General features: G+C 37.9%; 1 protein-coding gene across 1 annotated transcript in view; it reads right to left on the bottom strand.

Moving 5' to 3' along the window:
- Nucleotides 1–20,216, bottom strand: part of LOC140232202 (unconventional myosin-XV-like) — a 158,702-nt gene that overhangs the window by 13,879 nt on the left and 124,607 nt on the right. Inside the window, exons 38-46 of the mRNA XM_072312340.1 lie at nucleotides 19,479–19,573; nucleotides 17,405–17,446; nucleotides 14,041–14,156; nucleotides 12,560–12,645; nucleotides 11,779–11,934; nucleotides 9,473–9,567; nucleotides 7,376–7,458; nucleotides 2,495–2,723; nucleotides 1,874–2,048 (exon numbers count right to left, since the gene is read on the bottom strand). Coding sequence (XP_072168441.1) covers nucleotides 1,874–2,048; nucleotides 2,495–2,723; nucleotides 7,376–7,458; nucleotides 9,473–9,567; nucleotides 11,779–11,934; nucleotides 12,560–12,645; nucleotides 14,041–14,156; nucleotides 17,405–17,446; nucleotides 19,479–19,573 — 1,077 coding nt within the window. The remainder of the gene's footprint in view (nucleotides 1–1,873; nucleotides 2,049–2,494; nucleotides 2,724–7,375; nucleotides 7,459–9,472; nucleotides 9,568–11,778; nucleotides 11,935–12,559; nucleotides 12,646–14,040; nucleotides 14,157–17,404; nucleotides 17,447–19,478; nucleotides 19,574–20,216) is intronic.

Genomic DNA, 20,216 nt, shown 5'->3' with positions numbered 1-20,216 from the left:
TATTCTCTTTTCATCTGTATTTTCTTGGCCAGTTGGAACAAATTCCTGATCACTTGTGTACTAACTACCCACACATTCCTCAAATTATCTATTTCCATGTTCAAATGAGCTGTTCAGTGTAAAATGTTATGGCATAGATTGGTGGGTGTCAAGTAGTAATATCTTAACAACAGTGGGCAGAGCACCGTGTCTAGCAATCCAGAGGTCTCAGGTTCAAATCCCGGTTTTCTTGAATCAATTTTCATCAATACTATCTTATCTTTGTTGTTAGTTTCCTTTTATTTGCACTTATGAAGATTCATATAGCTGTATCACTTCAGTGATGCCTTGCATTAAATCTCCCAAGTTGATATCTTTCCATCAGGTTTATGTCAGTTTTACATAGGCTTCTGACCATACAAGCATCAAGATTAAAGGGTTTCTGGCATGAACACCACATTAGGACCTTCTATACTTCAGTTGACAGAGCACCAGTTTAGAAATCCGGAGGTCTAAGGTTCAAATCCTGATGGAGCAAAACCCTTTGCTCAATTTTCATTTAATTTATACATCTTTCTGGACAGTTTTACCTTTATCTACATTGAAACAAAAAACTTCACATCTTCTAAAGACATGGCCAACTGGTCATGTGACGAAGACATGTAGCACTTTTCCTGGCCAATTGGAATCAATTTCGAATTCCGTTTTCACAGCAACTATTCTCATATGTAACTGAATAAGAGTAGATTCAAGGGTAACAGGGAACTGTTTGTGTATTGTGCTACGGAATAAATTCAGGAGTTTCATATCAAAATAACTGTACGTCTTTAGTAGATATGATGTAAGTGTTACGTAATATTAACATCACATTCACTAATCTACGTGTATGTTATAAATGAAAACATTTATTGCAAATTCCTTATCACTTTGCAGAAAACATTCAACGAATTGGACAGGCTGTGTTTGATAGTGTTAAACTAAAATGTGACATACAAATCTATAGTCATATAGATAAGAATATTGTCATATTGCACTGCACGCCGAAACACAGATTATAGAGGGCTGTTTCACCAGATAGTTACACAAGTAGTGAAATACTGTAAGTAAGTGCTATTTTGTCTTGGTATCAGGCCTCACAGCTTAGATTTTTGCATGGAGGTGACTCACATCAAAACAATACCCTAAAAAGAAAGAAAACCGCAAAAATATAGAAAAACAATAACTTTACATTAAAAATGTAAGCATAATAATATTTCATACTGACTGTCATAATGATGCTCATTTTTGTCAAAATGAATTTTGTTACCATACTTATTTTAAGCCTTTTTTTCTGTACTTTGGAACAAAACACAGTGAACTTCACCTTGAATCACATCAAGCCTTAATCAGCGCATTGCTCAACCATTAAATCTGTACTTCAAAACGTAGTGATATATTGGTCTAAAAAAAAAAAAATAGGTCACACCATTTGTCATAACTTCTAAATTTTACATCGTACAAGCATTAATGTTTATTTTCATGCTCTACGAACCTCAGGAGTGTTTGGGGAAAACGTCGAACCAGGGATGTCTTGGAATAAGAAATGAGAATACACCAGAAAAATATCAGAATTGCTGATGTGCGCTAACTTTATCCCAGATGTAGCATATGGCAGAAGCTCCATAACACACTGTACCATGCAGTAGTACTTGCAACTGTGCAGTATCGTTTTGTTGCTGTTGTTGCAAAGGAATTTCTTCTTTTCTTTAAAAAAAAAACAAAATAGCATAACGAAGATTGAGGTTGAAAAAAAGATCTAGAAGGATCAAACAAATGGGAAGGTCAATGGCCAGGCACTGGATTCTAATTAGCAATCTGTTAGCTGGTGAGTGTGCAAAGACGGCTCAATACGTACTGTTGCCTATGATGACAAATAGGCCAAACTCTTGTCTGTCGCCTTCGTTGGTGAGACCAAGGCTGCTGCACAGGGCGTCCAGTACGTCAGTCACCACAGTGCTGGCATTGACCTTTAACATGGTGCGCGCTCCACCGGGGAGAATGAACTGTTGTCGCTTGGTCACCCGTCCGTCCTGGGAAAAGCAGAATGAAATCACAGGAATTGTAAGACTCGAGTAAACTCTTTGAAATTTGCCTAAACCTTGCTCATATGGTTTTACTATATTGGAGACACTGAGTGAGATGTTAGCATTGTTCGTTAGGAATAAACCCAAATTTGGCAGATGTATTGTAAAAAAGACAGTTTTCCAGACATTGAGAGATTTATATAATCTCATCACTCATAAAGCCTACATGGTATCATACCTTTATTTCAAACGATGTTTTGCATTTGTTACAAAGTTGTTGGTGTTTAACAGCCAAGATGAGTTTGATTTTTGCTGGTGTGTACGTTCAATGCCCTCACTCTAGAACTAATGAGTGATGCATGTCAAAAAGCACTGCAGCAGTTTGCCGAAATGGACAGGAGGAGCTACATTCAGGGGTTTCCCTTTTCCCCCCGAGTCCCTTTAATACTCACCAGTAAGTTGGTGACCTCAGTCTCGATGGGCATGACTCGCCGGCCACCGTAGCGCAGCGCCTTGCGCATGTTCTGCGCGCACATGGCTGCCAGGCCGCTGTACACGTTGGGCCCATCCTGGGCAGCTGCCTCCGTGAGGTACTGGAAGAGGTAGGGCCGAAGGACTTTGGAGCAAGGCATGTAGGCTGTCAGAAGGAGCAGCAGTCGCCAGCCCTGCTGAGCACTTTGCCTGAAACACAAATGGGGGAGAACAATTATCAGATGAGGATGTCCCTTGAACAACATTTGCCTTTGACAGCATAGGCCTTGCATGGAAAACCCCAATACTTTCTACGTGTATATGTGGATTGAACGAATATCACAATATCACTTGAACACATCAATTATACACTATTTGGTATGCATTAAGTATAAGCACTGTTAACTTTTATCATTATTATCAATGACAAAATTTAGGAAAGTCGGACAATCTGTGGAAAACAAGTTTTAAGAGTTTTTGTTGCCACCATTGCTGGACAAGAAGACTGCAATATTTCATGACATCGCACGTGGATGGCATATATTAAGAAAATAAAATAAAATTCAACACATTTCCATATTTCTAGCATAATGTAAAAGTACTTGATTTACCTCTTTCAGAAAACAGGGGGAATAATATCACTAGTAACATGTCACTACCACAACGATGGAATGTGTACTTTTCACTAAAATGACATACATGTATTTGCGGAATTCTCTTTAATACATTATTTTTATACTAGCAGCACCCGTGGAAATCCACGGGTCTGAGGGCCTCATATTTTTTTTGAATTTATTCATATTATTTTCGCCGCGTTTTTAGTAGTCAAAAAGAAAGAACTTTACTATTTTCTCCTTTCCTTCTTTTGCACCCTCTTCTGCCCATGGCCATCCCCTCCTTACACCTGAGCTGAGGAGCCGGTCCATGGAATGGGACTTTAAAATCGCCCCGCTTACTGTTATCACAGATCAACTTAGCAGCACCCGTGGAAATTCGAGGATTGTCTTCTTTGCCCAAAGATTCTTCCCGTCGAAGCATGGGGTGGGGGGGGGGAGGGGGTGCCATTGACATTTTGCCCAGCATATCTCCCCCTTCCCCATGCCATTCGCCCTCAGTCTCGACGCCCGTTGAAAAAAAAAAAAACAAATATATAGATATATATATATGAGCCCTATCTGGCCCGAACGCACACACATCTTTTCTCTTCATGAAAAAGCTGAAAAGCGGCGTATGTCATGAATAATATTCATTTTACCACGTCATTAAAAAAAAAAAACACGCACACACACAACGACAATATGTTTACATATCCTCGCCCGTTTACCTGCTTCAGACTGTACATTATCATTATTATCATTGTTGTATGAATATTATTATTGTATCATCATTTAATAAATATTTATTTTGGGAGGCGAGGGGGAGATGAGAGTCATTATAGGTTTAATAATTGGGCATCCGTGGGTATCCATGGGTCTCAGAGCCTCGTATTTTTTCTTTAATATTTCTTTTCCCACGTTATGGGAAAAAGAAGAATATTTTTGTCTTCATTTGCTCCCTCTTTTTTATTTTTATCACCCAAACTTGGTTTGACGGACTATAGAACCACTCCTTTAGGAAATTCCACTTGTAACTCCAAAAATAGGCGGTCGGCAAAGCGGTTTTCCCTTACGTCCGCACATATGTCTTATGAATATTCATGTTTACAGCAGCTATGCAATCAACGAATGGACAGCGGCGCGTGTAATCTGAAATGGAAGGGCACGAACGGCAAGGATGAAAATTTAAGTGGATATTTAGCTGTCCTAAACAGTCTTGACTACACTGATACCCGACGTGAGAGCAAACTAAATGACGTACCTGAGCTGCATAGTATCCTGTAGTTGTGCAAAATACAATAAAATAACAGCATTCGCTGTTTTCATTTGGCCACGCCAATGGCGAACTGTACGTAAATGCCCTTGAACGACCGAGCCGTGTTCTTATGAGAGCCATCACGTGCACGCAGATAGTGTGTTTTGTGTAACCATCGTCAATACATACACTGGCGCAGGCCTGTAATCTGATATGGAAAGGCATGATCGGCAAGGACAAAATTTAAGTGGATATTTAGCCGTCGACATCACTGCTAAACAGTCTGAGTACAATGATACCCGTCTTGAGAGTAAATTGAATGACGTAGCTGAGCTGCAGAGGATCCTGCAGTTTTGGAAATAAAATACGGCTTCCCGTGTACCGAGATCGCATCATATGCAATGCAACACAGTGACAGGCTCAATGCGTACACACATATCTCTCTGCAATATATTGCCCGTACCAAGGAGGTATTACCTCCTTCCCCGTACGCGTGTTTTTTTTTAGACGGCACAGATTGGGGAAACTAAAAATCTATCGGGGACCCTATCCCTAAACTTAACCCTAATCCTAATCCTAACCCTAACCATCAAACCCTAACCCTAACCCTAACCCTAACCCTAACCCCAACCCTAACCCTAACCCTAACCATAACCATAACAAAAAAACCCTAACCCAACGTTTTTCGTATAGGTTTTAACACGCGCCATGCCCCAATCTGTGCCGTCTTTAAAAAAATAACGCTCCCCGTACCCGGTACCCATAGTGCGTGTATCGTGTCTCCGCAACCGATCAGCTGGGCGAGCGAGAATGCGCACTGTGCTACCGCCACAGTGTACTGTTCTGTGAGTGCGACCTGAGCCTGCGAGCTGGCGCGAGCTGTATAACCCGTATACATCGTGTGCGTGTGTGTGCGTCCAAGAACGATGATATGATAGAGCCTTCGCAACGCACTGACGCGGGATACCAGCGCGCAAACGCTGCACGTCGGTGTTTGTCTTCTGTTTTTCTTTGTTTTTTGTACCGCTCTCGACGTCGACACGGAGGAGGAGCGGGGACGAAACCCGAACGGGAAATAGAAGAGACCCTCCTGCTGCCGACGGCACCGGTCTGGGGGGCCCGGAGCAGGCGGCTTCGGAGGAGATAGCCGCACAAAATAAACCACGGGAAGGCATGGGGGCCATCCTTACGCGATTATAATATAGGATCATTGTCCATGCATGATGTCACAAACTGACAACAATTCCCCCATTAACCCGTTGAGGACAGACTTGTTCTGCTGTAACACGCTTTTCCCATACACACCTGCCCAAGTAACCCTGTCTTCAATGGGTTAATCAACATACAAATCCCCAGAAACTTTCTTATTTGAAAAATAACAAAAAGAAAACCAAAAACAACCCATAAACCTTCAACCATCTGGAAGGGGGTTAAGAGGTCCTTCCAGAGGAAAAAACATCAGGGACGCTCATTTCCTGAATTACTTCCCTCACCTTTTTTTTTTTTTTTTTTAGCCAACTCATGGTAGATGTGGCATGTCCTTTCAGTGACCCTACAATGTACGCTACCCTACAATTGTATGTATCAGTGTGTAAAAAAAATATATATATATAAAAATGCATCCTTTGTTTCAAATATTCATGCATCATTATTCCCCATTAAAGGGACTGTACAGTACTGGTTGAAGTGGGGATTCATGTTTTGAACATTCCTAAGTGAGATAATGAGAAACCTCTAATGAAAAATATGAAAGAGCATGTAATTTTAAGAAAAATTCAACGTTTATTTGATGAAAACTGGTTTTCAAATGGCTGAGATATCAAAAAAAGTGATAATAGAAGGCGACAGGCCACGCCTTTTATTAGGATTCTTTGTTTCACCTTTTTTTTGTATATCTCAGCCATTTCAAAACCAATTTCATCAAATAAACTTTTGATACCCCTTAGAATTGCATGCTCTTTGACAGACCAGAACTGTACACACCCTTCCTTTAAAGGGAAGATAAACCCCAAGAGCAATGTGGATTGAGTGAAAGCAACAACATTAGTAGAACACATCAGTGAAAGTTTGAAGAAAATCGGACAATCGATGCAAAAGTTATGAATTTTTAAAGTTTTGATGTTGGAACCGCTGGATGAGGAGACTACTAGAGGTTATGACGTATGAGTGGACAACAATACCAAGAAAATATAAAGAAAATTCTGCAAAAATCCATTTTTCATGAAAATGACAAATTCCATCAACTTGATGTTGACATATGTTAAGGGTAGCAATTATTCCCCCTGCTTTCTGAAAGCGGTTGGTCCATTGCTCTTTCATAATTCTAGAAAAGTGAATTCTTGTTGAATTTCCTTTATATTTTCTTTGTATTGTTGTCCACTCATACGTCATATCCTCTAGAAGTCTCGTCCTCCAGCGGTTCCAACACCAAAACTTTAAAAATTCATAACTTTTGCATCGATTGTCCGATTTTCCTCAAACTTTCACTGATGTGTTCTACTAATGTTGCTGCTTTCACTCAATCCACATTGTTCTTTGGGTTTACCTTCCCCTTAACACTAGCTTTTAGCTGGAAGAGGCTGCAGGTGATGAATTATTGACTATAAGTAAAGCGTTTGTTTGTTTTTTTTCTGTGTACAAACAATAGAAAGAGTAGTGATATGACCGCATCAACATATCAGTAATTTGTTGCCGTTTGTTTTTCAACTAATAATATGACTGTGGTGCAAAAAAAAAAAAAAATTCCAACTGCAAATTCTAGAGTCATGTCTGATTTCGAGGAAAATTCTGTCATAAGCATGATTTATAGAAGAATTTCATGAATTTGAATGATTTATCAAAATCGATTTGAACATGGAACAGCATTGCACTTGAAAATGACGTACAGTCAATTGATCACTGATTTCACACTTTGTGTGTGTCCCATACCCATATATGGCCCCTAGGGTCAAGCTACATGGCTAGTGAGTGGCAGGATTGATGATTTGGTCATAGACGTGCTTTGTGCTCACCTCTTAGGGCTCCTGTTGTCCGTGACCTGCTTGATGACCTGGCACAGGATTTCGTCCCGAAGCTCTGGGTACTTGTAGCCGGCCTGAGCAGAGTGGAGATTGGAAACACAGTGTAGATGCACACTAGTAAAACCTGAACTTTCCTACACATTCAAACTGTGATCATATCCTCATCAAAAAACAACAACAAAGCAGGAGTAGTAACAGCGAGTAGTCATGTTAAAAGATAACAAAGACTTTCTGTGGCATTCATCATCCTTTGTGACCTATCTTCCGTTGCCTTTGGTTGTCAGTCAAGATACTGTAATTTTTTGTGCTCTGCTGGGTAAGATGTTTCTGTGTGTTTTTGCCTAAAGTTAAAAAAAAAAAAATCAACCTACAACATAGAGTTATGTATAGCAGCAAAAACAAACTGCCCCCAAGGCCCCCAACGTACCTTGGGGATAACTTTGCATTCTCTCATCAAAGACGATTTCTTCTAAGTCTCCTCAGAATCGATTTATAGGAGAAAATAATGACCAGGGTACTCTCATCAATAAGGACCACCCTGGATCTACCATGATTTTTTGTGTTTTTTACCCTTATATATTTGTAATATACAGACAGCTACACAAAATAGTGTATCATGTGGGTACATGAACAATCTATTTTCTTCAGTTCCAAAAAACAGGGCACCTTTGCACACAAACAAAGAAACAAGAGTTTTTAGTTATGAGGACCCCCATTGGGGCTTTTGGTGAAATTTGGGTGGAATTTGAACAAGTTCTTTATCATATCAACCTGCAACTAAGAATGATTCCTGACCAGTTTGGTCAAAATCTCATAATTTCTTTTGATAAGAGTAGCTACATATGCAAATTGTACCCCTTTGGCCTTACAAATTTCTTACACCTACCCCCCCCCCCTCCTTCTCCCTTCAGTGCTCAATAAGGCCATCTCTGCTACAGTCGTGAGCAGCTTGTAGTGTTCTTCACCTTGCTCTTCTCCTTTCTAAATGCAATAAACTACAGGCTCTGGAGGGGCGGGGGATCTTAAATTTATTGATATTGGGCTCTTTGAGCCCATATTCACAGTGCCATCTTAACTATAAGAACAACTGTGTATGCCCTACCCCTAAGAATCATCCCTCATATGTTTAGTTCAAACCTGATGATGAATTTTACAGAAAGAGATGGAAATTTATAAAGTTTTACACAGATCACACAAATGACACAGGGAAAATGAAAGTTTGGTTCACACACTATTGTTTAGAGTCTTTACCCACTCACAAAAAAAAAAAAAGTATTGTGTATTTGTCGTTTTGGGAAATGATTGGTATACTTGCACATGTACATATTGTGAAAAAATTATGAGTAGGCTAAACCAGACCAATACGAAGATAAATCTACTCAAGATGGAGCCACTACAACACCATGAGACAGCATAAATGGATTTGACTGACCAGCACTAACAGTAGAGGGCACTAGTCCAAATACTCCACATGTATACCTTGGATGAAAGAGACAACTTTCTTGGAAAGTTGGACAAACTTTTCTTGTAAATGAGTCCCTCCTCACTAGAGATTGCCTTTTTTGCTCAAGTGGGGAAAATGGTATGTTGATATTTGTGCTCATAAGATGAAAATACTATTGGCCCAATGTAAGATATGGATTTAAAGACTAAACAGGCAAAAGTTTAAGTTGTTTTCATAGCAACAGGTGCCCAGATCAAAGTTTAGCTGAACACACAGTGCCCACAAGAGGGCGCTCATCAGAATTATGAAGCAACAGCATTGACACTCTGTACAGAAGCACATTTTCTCGACACCTTGTGAGAGTAAATTAGAGGCAAATTCATGACAAGCACAAACATTGCAAGAATTATCAGCAGCAACAAAGATACTGTAATTATAATCAGCAAATCAACTTAATAAACATTTTAAAACAAAATGATTAGCTCATTCATAAATGCACCTCATTCTCTCCCTAGAAAATTTCTTGACAAGAGATTTCTACACATACCCTTCTGTGATGAGAAAAACAGAAACAAACAAAGTGGATACAAATCAGGCAGTCCAAATCCCTTTTATGGGGATATCCTTAACTGATTTTAACATACCTTGATAATGAGGATGACACATTCATATATCGCCCTCTCTTGGCCAGTACCGCCGCGTGTTCTGAGAGGGTAGTCTCCCATTATTTGCATCAGTGCTATATGTTTGAGTGAGTGACAGAGAAAATGAAATAACACATGAGCACTAAATTCACAACTAAGAGTCTACTGTTAAGCAATGCTAGTGGGGAAAAGAGAAATAGCATGTTACATTGATCATAGCAGCATTTGTACTGTTCATAGAATGCATTCAATAATTTTTCTTTTCCCCTCTATGAAAAACCTGGCCACAAACAAAACATAAACTTTGTGTTTGAACATAAAAATCTGCCATTGTCTTGGCCCTGGACAAAACCGTTTAACAAGTACTATATGTGACTGTGCACCACAAAACGAACAAAAAGTCGCACCACTTGATTTTACGTGAGGACTCAAAAAAGGTGAAATGAGTCAACTACGTCAATGTTGAGTTTATCATATTTTCTGAAAGACCTACCCTTCTTCTACATTGTTCCTAAGTTGGGGGTCATAAAATGAATGGGAAAGTGCATTTTCAGCAGTTTTTCTAAAACTCTTTTTTTGGAGAGAAGTGAGATCAGGTTATGTCTTAGAGGCCCCTTTTCATTTCTTGATAACCCTTTGCACACTCTTCACTTTCAAGTCTGATAACTTTTGAAGAGATAAGGCTGCTGCTTTGAAAGCTGGCATTAATCATGGACAGAATGTATTAATAGTGCATGCTCAATTCCAACTTTATCTGATAATTCCTTCATTGTTGTTGCCCCAGTGGTTTACATCATGTTTTTTGTCCCATTCATTGCACAGCTAGCACGGTTTTGTACAGGATTAAGCGCTTGAATAGACAGATAGACCCTGTACTTCAGAGCCTCTTTTCTCGGTTCACACTTTTCCAAAGTGTGTGCTTTCTTTCCAATATTCAGATAGGTTAGGAGAGTCCATTTCAATTAAGTTATACATCATTTTAAAGATTAGACTCTGCTCTTTCAGAATCTGTCCTTAACTATTAAAAGAATCCATGTCTGGCGACTTTTTGTTTGTTTTGTGATGCAGGGTCACATATATGAGCAAATGTCAGAATATTTTATAAGGTTGATCAGTCAAAATGAAAAGTGAATTAATAACAAATGTAATTATGGATATTCAACAAGAACAAGTTGTTAATCTTAAACTAACATGAAATATTGATTTTAATATCTTTCAGCATACAAATAAACAAACAAAAAAGCCTGGACATTACTACTGGTTTAATAGGTAAATAAACGGCCTGAGGTATTTGATATCAGCATAAAGAGTAAGCTTTCTTTGTGTACTAAACTGAGACTAAGATGTGCTAAAGAGCATAAATGGGATTTATTTTACTGTTATGCATCTATAAGTTATAATCCACCTTTTCCACTATTCTTTCAAACCTTATTCATCCTCACGCCCTACCTATCAAAAACAGACGAACAAATCTTGTATTGGTGCAGGCTGAGGGCATGAACAACAAAGTTCGGGGCAAGGTCTTAACTCTTTATCTGTGCCATGGCGTAAACCCCTTGTGTGTCACATTATCCTGAGACAGCAGTGAAGTCATGCAATGAGAAAGCTTGTTTTTTAATCCATGCAACTTTAATGGACTTTTGTTACCCTCGACATATATTGAGCAAAGTGGTAGAGAAAATGCCAGGCTTTGCTTTGATGTAAATTATACGACAAACCTATGGTTATTTTCTCTCAAATGACCAGTATAGCTACATTATTGCAGAGGCATTACTTTAGCACACAAAATAGTGATAGAACGTTAAAACTTACGGTAAAACATGATATATTCACGGCATGAATTTTTTGCGAATTGGAACCCACAGCCTTTTTCGTGGCATGAAATTTTTGCTAAGTGCCACTGGCGTTCAATGCATATAGTGTAAACAAGGACTTTCGCATGCATTCTAATTTCGCGAATCGTGGCGCTCGCGAAATTCGTGAAATTAAAGTGCGCACCAAAAATTCCTCGTTTTACAGTACTTGCAAATCCATTAGGGAACATAGCTTGATCTTCAATCACCACATAGAATGCAAGCTACATGTGACAGGAATGGAACAGCTAGAAACGCTTTCATTGTATGATGGCATTTAATGGTGGCATACAGTGGCGATTTATCAATCAGTTTGAGCGGGTTTGTGCATTTTAGAGCAGAATATGCGAACTTGGCATGCCATCAACTGAGTCAGGCGTGCAAACGTGGCACATAAAAAGTTAACGGTGACACAGTAAATGGATGGATGGATAGCACATGGACCCAACTCACCAAGGAAGCACTCGAGGGCAGTCTTGTTGAGTTCGGGAACCGTGATCTCGATGAGGGATGCCTGGATGGGACTGTTGGTGAAGGAAACGGCCATGATGTATTGCTGCATTGACTGCTGCATTGAAGCCGGCTCTCCCTCCTCCATCTTCTTCTTCTCTGTTGGTGGACAAGAAAGCAGAAATATTCCAGGGCCCCATTTCATAAAAACTTACTATCTTTAAAAAAATGCACATATTAGTGGTTGTGATTCTACAAATTTCATTTGCACAGAGGGAGACAAATTGAAGAAAACTCATACCCCATATCTTCATCCCTCTGCTTAATAATCTCTTGCTTTCATTTTATATGCCTTGTCTACCCTGGACTACTTAACATAATGTCAGAATTTCAGAGCTTGGGTATTTGTTCCAAGTTCATCGTGTCACTGCCGGCAACCAGGGAGAGCCTTGTGCGGCCTTGAGATGGCAAAACAATGTATCTACAAAAATGTACATCCAACCTCATTTCCAGTATAAATCGAGCTTGAAGTTTCGCAAACCTATAGCTCTTTTTTTTGTTTTCATTCAACACTTCATATCTTACCCTAGGAATATTAACAATTGTGCTTGTCTGAAGTTTTCCTTCATATAAAAGCAAGCTTTAACATGGGAGTGGTATTGCACTTTCAAACAGGAATACATTTCCTGCAAAAGAAATAATTCTTGGGTCACATGCTGTTGACACATGGTAGCTAGGGAACTACAAGTCACCCTAGCATGGATGTTCAGCAATCTGCTCTCACCTTTTCTGAGAAGCGACCTCTTCAGCGACCCCATAAACTTGAGAGAACCGCGGATCGACCCGTCACTCTTCCTCTGCATGATGAACCTTACCACAAAGTATGAGATAAATGGCTGTCATTGAATCTGATTTGATTTTAATTAATTTGATATGATAATAATTATCCTTCAAGGAAATTTACTTTCAGGGGATTGCAGAATCACATCACCATCAATTCACTTACAACACGGCAATGCAACACGTGACGATTGTTCAATATATGACATCACAAAAACGCTAGCTTGATTTGACATCTCTACATCTCCACCCTGGTGTCAGTGAAAGTGTTATATAAATCTTATCATATAGGCATGTGGTGAGTCCCACAGCAGTTAATTACTTTCCTATAAACACCATCAGAAATCCAATAGAAACCCATAAACTTCAAACCAACAGGATGTCTAATCAGTCTTAATGGTCCTATTGGCTTCTGTTGATTTTACTGGTTTCTATTAGCTTCCTATTGGAATCATTAAATGCTAGCCCATAGATGCAGTCAATAATATCTGATACAGTGCATCAAGAGTACACCTTTGTTCACTGGAGTAATGTGCACAAGATATGCCCACACCCATTTCATGGGAGAATTTAAAGATCAAATACACTGCACCCCATTAAAACTGTTTTTTTACAACCAGTCACTATCACACTCACATATTGATGGCACATTGTTACTTAATGTACAAACAGGGAGTCCAAACCAAGTTAAAAAAAGAGTAAATAAATAAAATTAAAATAAAAATCAACTCTGAGCAATGAGTTAAACTCATGATTTGGGTCAATGGCAAATATACTCCCCCAAACAAACTAACAAACAAACAAACAAACACCCTATGACACATTTTCACTTTGCACGCCTTTACCAGGATGATGTTACACCCATCCTAACTTGTTAAGGACGAACTGATTTTGCGATAACTCACATTCTCCATAGACACGTGCCAGAATATACTCAGGACTAGTCTTCAACAGGTTAAAACACACCATTCTGACTCTTGACAACTACCACTGACAGAACTGTGTGAGATTTTTAAACACTTGCATGGATTTATCCTTACTTTTAACAGACAGACCTGTCACCAGAAAGACATACATATTTACAGGTCTACGTTATGGAAAGAGAATTAGAATTACAGTAAATCATTGAGACTATAGATTAGCAGACAAATAGACAAAAAAACATATAAAAATGGATAAATAGATATGCAGACGGCAGATAGATGAATGAATAAATGTACAATTTGTAGATAAATCAATTCATTCAACTGATAGAGAGACAGATTGTGAGAGAAAAATCTCACCATTTTTTAACTTTCTTGATTCTATTTGCTAGCTTTATGTTTTTGCTTGTAGTTTATTAAATCATCTATTAAACTGCACTGACACTATGGCATGAAAAGCTTAAAAAGAAGAACAACAACAACAAAACAGTCCTGGACCTACTTATCAGAGCTCTCCCGGAAGTACTTGCTAGCAAACTCAGGCATGGAGAACCTCTTCTGGTCCTCATTTGATACAGTCGCGGCAGGTAGCTGTTCCACACGGGGCTGCAGGCCCTGCTGTGTTTGTGAGAGAATAGATACAAGGAAATTATTAAAAACAAAAACAAAAAACAAACAAACAAACAAAAACAATGATAAACAAGCTGTGCATGTGGGGCCTCAAAGTCCATTACCACTGATTATCGGATACCTGGCCTGTAAGCACAGATGCAGGTTTGCCATAATGAGTTGACAGCAGGGAAAATTTACCTGAATCCCGTCTCAAACATACAACAACAACAAGGAAATAAAATAAAAGATACAGTGTATTCCAATAAACTTATCCTAAAAGCTACCCTTATTAGTCTTGTCAACTTATCACAATGTGGTGGCTCAAAAACAAAGGGGGAAAATCCTTTATGAATCAGAAATGGCATTAAAATGGAAGGGAAATATCACTTTTGTTTGAATAAAAACAAATTATATTTTGCTGGTTACCGCAATAAAAAAAAAAGAATTGTGTATGAAGCAAATAAGACATCAACCTTCCATCAAAAACAAATTATATGAAGTGGGAGATACTAGAATACTGCAACTTAATGGGAAAACTGATTTAAAAAAATATATCAATGTATCCAGCATATCTTGATGTTGATTTGCATTTTGCAAACGAGTGTCCAACACATACACAAACACACACACACACACACATACACAAATAATAATGATGTTTATCCCTAATCAGATATCAAAAACAAATGAACATTGGGGTTTAGTCTATCAGTAAAGATGAATGAATAAATGAATAAATAAATAATATATAAATAAATACATAAATAAATAAATAGATAAATGGAAAAAATAACTTAATAAATAAATAGATAAATAAATGGAAAAAAATAACTTAATAAATGAAACAGATAAATGAAAATAAATAAATGGAAAAAAAATAATTAATGAATAAAGAAAGAAATAAAAATAAATAAATAAATAGAAATAGACAAAGATATAAGAAACCTCTGGAAAGTAAATAGTGATTCATATATGTTGACATGCATAAGAAAAATAAAACACTGCATATCAGATTCAGCCACAGTTTCATAATGTATGCTAAACTCTTGCATTGAATGTTCCTGTATGACGCCCTCTAGTGATGATCTTGCCGTGCATTGAGATTTGTCATGATCTCATCATGTGTGGGGTGCCATTGAGTACCGTGCAATTTTGCATGTGAAGGAACACAGCTTTACAATGTAGCCAAAATGATACCAACCAGCGGAATGGATTATGTACCGGAATGTGTTAATTCTGCCCTCTTGTATTCATCAAAATCCAGGTAGGTACCCCAGTTTGTGAATCAATTCTATGAATGATGATTTTCTACTTGATTGCAATCAAAATATTGTTGTTATTGATGGGTAAAAAATTCCCACCAGGCAGAGTGTCTACACATCTTTGACTCTCTGTATACATTCAACATGTCATACAGTGTACAATGTACATGTACGTTATGTCAGGTGTGTGAAAATTGGCAGTAGTTTTCCACATGCAATCCTGAACTGCCAGAAATAATGACTGCAACAGTGTATGACAATGTTGATTGCAAAAATATTACATATACTTGTATGTGTGATGCAAATTATGCATTTACAGCTCAGGAACTTCTGCCTCTTTGCAGATATAAGAACCCAACCTGAAAGAAGTTTCATCACTATGTTACTTGTAATGTTGGAGGTTCAAGACATTTGAACACGCATTGCTCGGGGTATGAGGTGCTGCATGAGATTGCCTAGGTAGGGATATTGATGACGGGGGAAAGATTTATGTGTGTCATGCAAATGTGTGAAGACTAGAGAAATGAATAATAGGTGAAGTCTCTCATGTTTGAATGAATGCATAGAATTATCTCATTACTTTGTGAAGACAAGAAATTATCCCAAAATTGATTCTGTAAGTGCCTGTTGTTTATATTTGATCTTGGGAATCTCTTCCACTTTGCAAAAAGTTAACAAACTTTGCCTATATGAAAAGACATCAATTACCCTGCCCTATGGTGTCAATTTCTAACATATATATTTTGTTGTGTAGCATCAAGATCATTTTAATCCAAGTAAAAGAAGGAAAAGCACTTAAAAATCCAACACATTGGGTAACAGATAGATACATATACATATACATGTATCTGATTGAAAGGGACACTCCACTCTGGGTTCAAGTCGATTTTCAACAAGATGAGTAAAGGCATGATGGAGCATTAAAACTTTCTTAGATTCGGATGAAAATAACAAAGTTACAGAATTTTTGACAGTATGCAAAAAATATAAAACTTTATGCCATTTTGAATCCAATATCTTTTCATAAAGCAGTGATGTCACTTGATTGATGCCAATTATGCAAATTAAATAAAAGTAATGATGCAACTGGTTCAATACTCTCCCAGTCATATGCATCTCATAGGAAAAACGAAATCATTTTTCTCTGTCAATTCATGGACTACAAAACTAAAAGCCCCCTTCACAAAGTTGTCAATGCTAAATTGTCATGTTTCTGTATCACTTTGGAGTGCAGTATACAATTCCTCTTCTTAAATTCTCATCACATATGGGAATTTCACTGAAGATTTCAGTTAGTAAGCAAATAAGATACTTATGAGGCCATGTCATTGTAACTTTATGGAATTTGAGGCAGTGCATGGACAGTGATTGACATCACTGTTTTTGAAAACATATGAAACTTTGAAATTCATATCCATATTTGGTCTGACATTTGTAAAACTTTCATTGCCCACTCGCTGTATATGCCATGCATATCCTCCGTGAAATTGACAAACTGGATCACTTCAAAGCCTCACTCAAGACTCACATTTTTCACCAGACATTTAATTGCTAACTGTCTTGGAGGAGTCTGCGCCTTTGAATGTTTCTGTGACAGATATATGGCGCCATACAAATGCTGTGGATCATCATCATCATCATTTAGTGAGTCTTTTTTTTTTGGGGGGGGGGGGGGGGGAATTGGGACTTTCCAAAATGTTTACGAGTGGTTAGGTTCGCACTAACGGCACATAGCAATGAATTGAGAAATTTATGCGTGCACATTGTATCAAGGTCAAGATCAGTGTGAATAATTTTGAATGTATCTAAATTTGCAAATGGCACCTGACTCACAAAATTTTTGAAAATGAAAATCTTGCAAAATATTAATTGGTGGAAAAATGAGTAAAGAAAAAAAAAATTAATGTATACAATAATTGTTTTACTTCATTCTATCTCTCACAATCTACTTGAACGCGGAGTGGATTTTTTCAGGTTGATGAACTCATTTACCTCTTCACGCATCCTGGACTCGATGTTAACCCGGTTCTGGGCCTGATCACCATGCACATGAGGTGAGAAAAAGACACTGAGTTGTTAGAACTCTCCTACATGGATGTTGATGAAACCAGACTATGGTTCATGCAGAGGAAATGGCAGGATTCACTACAAAAATGTTGTCCTCTGAGCCAGGCATGTACTGTGGCATATTGCACAAACATTTTTCTGAAATCAAATCTGGAACAATTTGACTTTTTTAAAAAGAATTCTCAACAGAAATTATGAAAAAAGGATATATTGTTATATTTTTTTCACGGTATCACATGCTCTTTTCTGCACACATGGACCAACATGATTTTTAGCAAAGATATAATTCCCAGCAGTTCCAATATAAAACAAAAACAAAAAAAAACAAAAAACATATAGATACATTTTTGAACATGTAAGTAGTATGACCAAAGATGTTTCTACTGCAGTTGGTTTCAAGGGAATCATCTGTTAAGATGAAATTTCAGGGGAATTTCAATTCCAACAGGAATTCATAAGCTGACTTATTAGATTGATTGCACAGAAAGACGAAAAAAAAAAGGATCACTTCAATTTCATTCCAATTTTGTATGTACACTTGAACAGTAATGCAATTCAGGTTTCGGTCCCACGACTTCAATGCACAACTTCAGAGTGAGACACACAACAAGCGTAAGAATTACAGCTCCGAAGAATTAGTTGTTATTGCATGTGCTCAAAAGGCATTTGTACCTAGAATGAAACAAAAAGAGAGGTCATATCCCTCCCCCCCCCTCCCATTATAACTTCAGGAAATGTATGTGACTGCTGGTGGAAATGCACTACTGGTATGGTGCTGTGCGGGAGGGGGGTATCTACTAACACAATGTGTTTGTGGTTTGCCATGCAATGCTCCATGATTCAAAATGAGTGCAGCGCCATCTACAGTCAAAGATCTATAAACAATGCTGTACATGCATACTGAACTGATCAAAAAGATAGTGGGGGGGGGGAGACAATCTGTAGCATGCATGTAGAACAATACTATAAGATATGCAGAGCAAACATATCTATTGATAACCTGGACTTATGGACATATTGAACACAGAGCTGAAAGATGAATTCAACTCTCTTTCTCTCTCTGATACAATCAAACTGACATTCTGGTATAAAGTAAAATTATCATATGGTGTGGAAATTCAACTTGAATTTGGGGCTAGACTAAACTATTAAAGAAAATGACACACATTTTTTTCTTAATATCAAAATTTTGAAAAAAGAAAACAAACATTATCTATTTGCAAACTTCACCATTATGGGGCCAGAATATGATAATGAAGTTCTTTTTTTTTTTTCCTTCTTTCTTTCTTTCCTTTTGGATCAACCTACTATCATCTCAAAATTAGCAACAGGTGTTCTGGCTAATAATTTTCCTGCCTTAAACAAATTCACTAGCACAGATTCAATAGATACAAAGCAAGTTTGATAGTATCTATAATATTCTTGTTACATATAAATCTGAAAATATCAGAAAGAAAACAGGATATAGGTGAATCACATGAATTACAATTGATAAATGAAAGGATCTTTTTATGGATGCAGGTTAATTTCAAAGGTAAAATGAAAAGTAGGCATGGGAATGCACTCTCATGCAGACATTTTTCAATTCCCTACCAATAAGGAAGGGGGAGTACGGAAGACAGAAGATAACAGAATGGTTAAAGAAAAATGAGAGAGATAGCACAAAGATAGCCCAGGGGAAGAGATATCAAAAGATGAAAAGATTGATAGACAGAACAAAAGAAAAGAAAAACAATGAGAATGAGACAGGGAGACAAAGACAAGAGAAAGAAAACACCAAAATTAAGAAATACAGTGATATAGAGAAAGTCAAACATACAATATAAGGAGACATAGAGAGTCATCGACAGATACATACGTAGAGAATCAGACAACAGAGCAGACGATGAGAAGACATAGACATAAAAGGTGACAAAAACACGCACCAAGACCAGGGGGGCTGGACACAAATGTACACGTATCAATATACAGCCATGACAGAGAACATTGTACAACTGACCTTGATTTGCCGAAGTGTCTGCGGACCAGGGGCTGAAATGACCATCTCTTTGGGGAAGAGGCCCGAGCGGCCATCCAGCATACCAAAGAGCCATCCTATGGGAGCCAAAGTGCAATACAGACAGAGACATAAATTATGTGTCATATCCTTTTTGTTTTATAAAGCAACATCCCTATTGTTCTTTTTTTTTTTAAATAGAGAAGCATTTGAGCCACATCACACAATATCAGCATACTCCTACTTCTGTTAGAATATCTCTGATTGCATAATATGCATGTAGATTGCAATGTACTTACACCTTACTGGTCAACTGTTGCTCATTGGAAACTTCTTGCTGGCAAGGCAAAAAAAAAATATAAAAAAATAAAATAAAAATGTCCACGCTCTTGTATTGGTTTCCCTCCAGCCATTGCACACATCTTACACAAGCTGTAACAGTAAGTGTCAATTGCTTGCCATAGCAATATAAGCAACTTGATAAAGTTTTGGTCAGCTCTGACTTCACACTCTTGGCTTCCATCCAAATGATAGCACATCCAGATAAGGCGTGTGGATACATTTCAGGAAGTTCATACTCTGGATATAATACGTGACAATGCCAGCCTAAAGTTCGGTGAAAAAGAGGAAGTTTGTACACCAATGAAATCACATGCTATATTCTGCTTGGCATGACCCTTGGCATATCAAAAATACATTGTTGCTTGCCCAATGTCATGTTGTAAAGGTACTCTCATCTAT

The sequence above is a fragment of the Diadema setosum genome, chromosome 8, assembly GCF_964275005.1.
Source record: "Diadema setosum chromosome 8, eeDiaSeto1, whole genome shotgun sequence".
Classification (NCBI taxonomy): Eukaryota; Metazoa; Echinodermata; class Echinoidea; order Diadematoida; family Diadematidae; genus Diadema; species Diadema setosum.
Note: the sequence above shows the minus strand (reverse complement) of the source record. Positions and strands in the feature narration are given on the sequence as shown.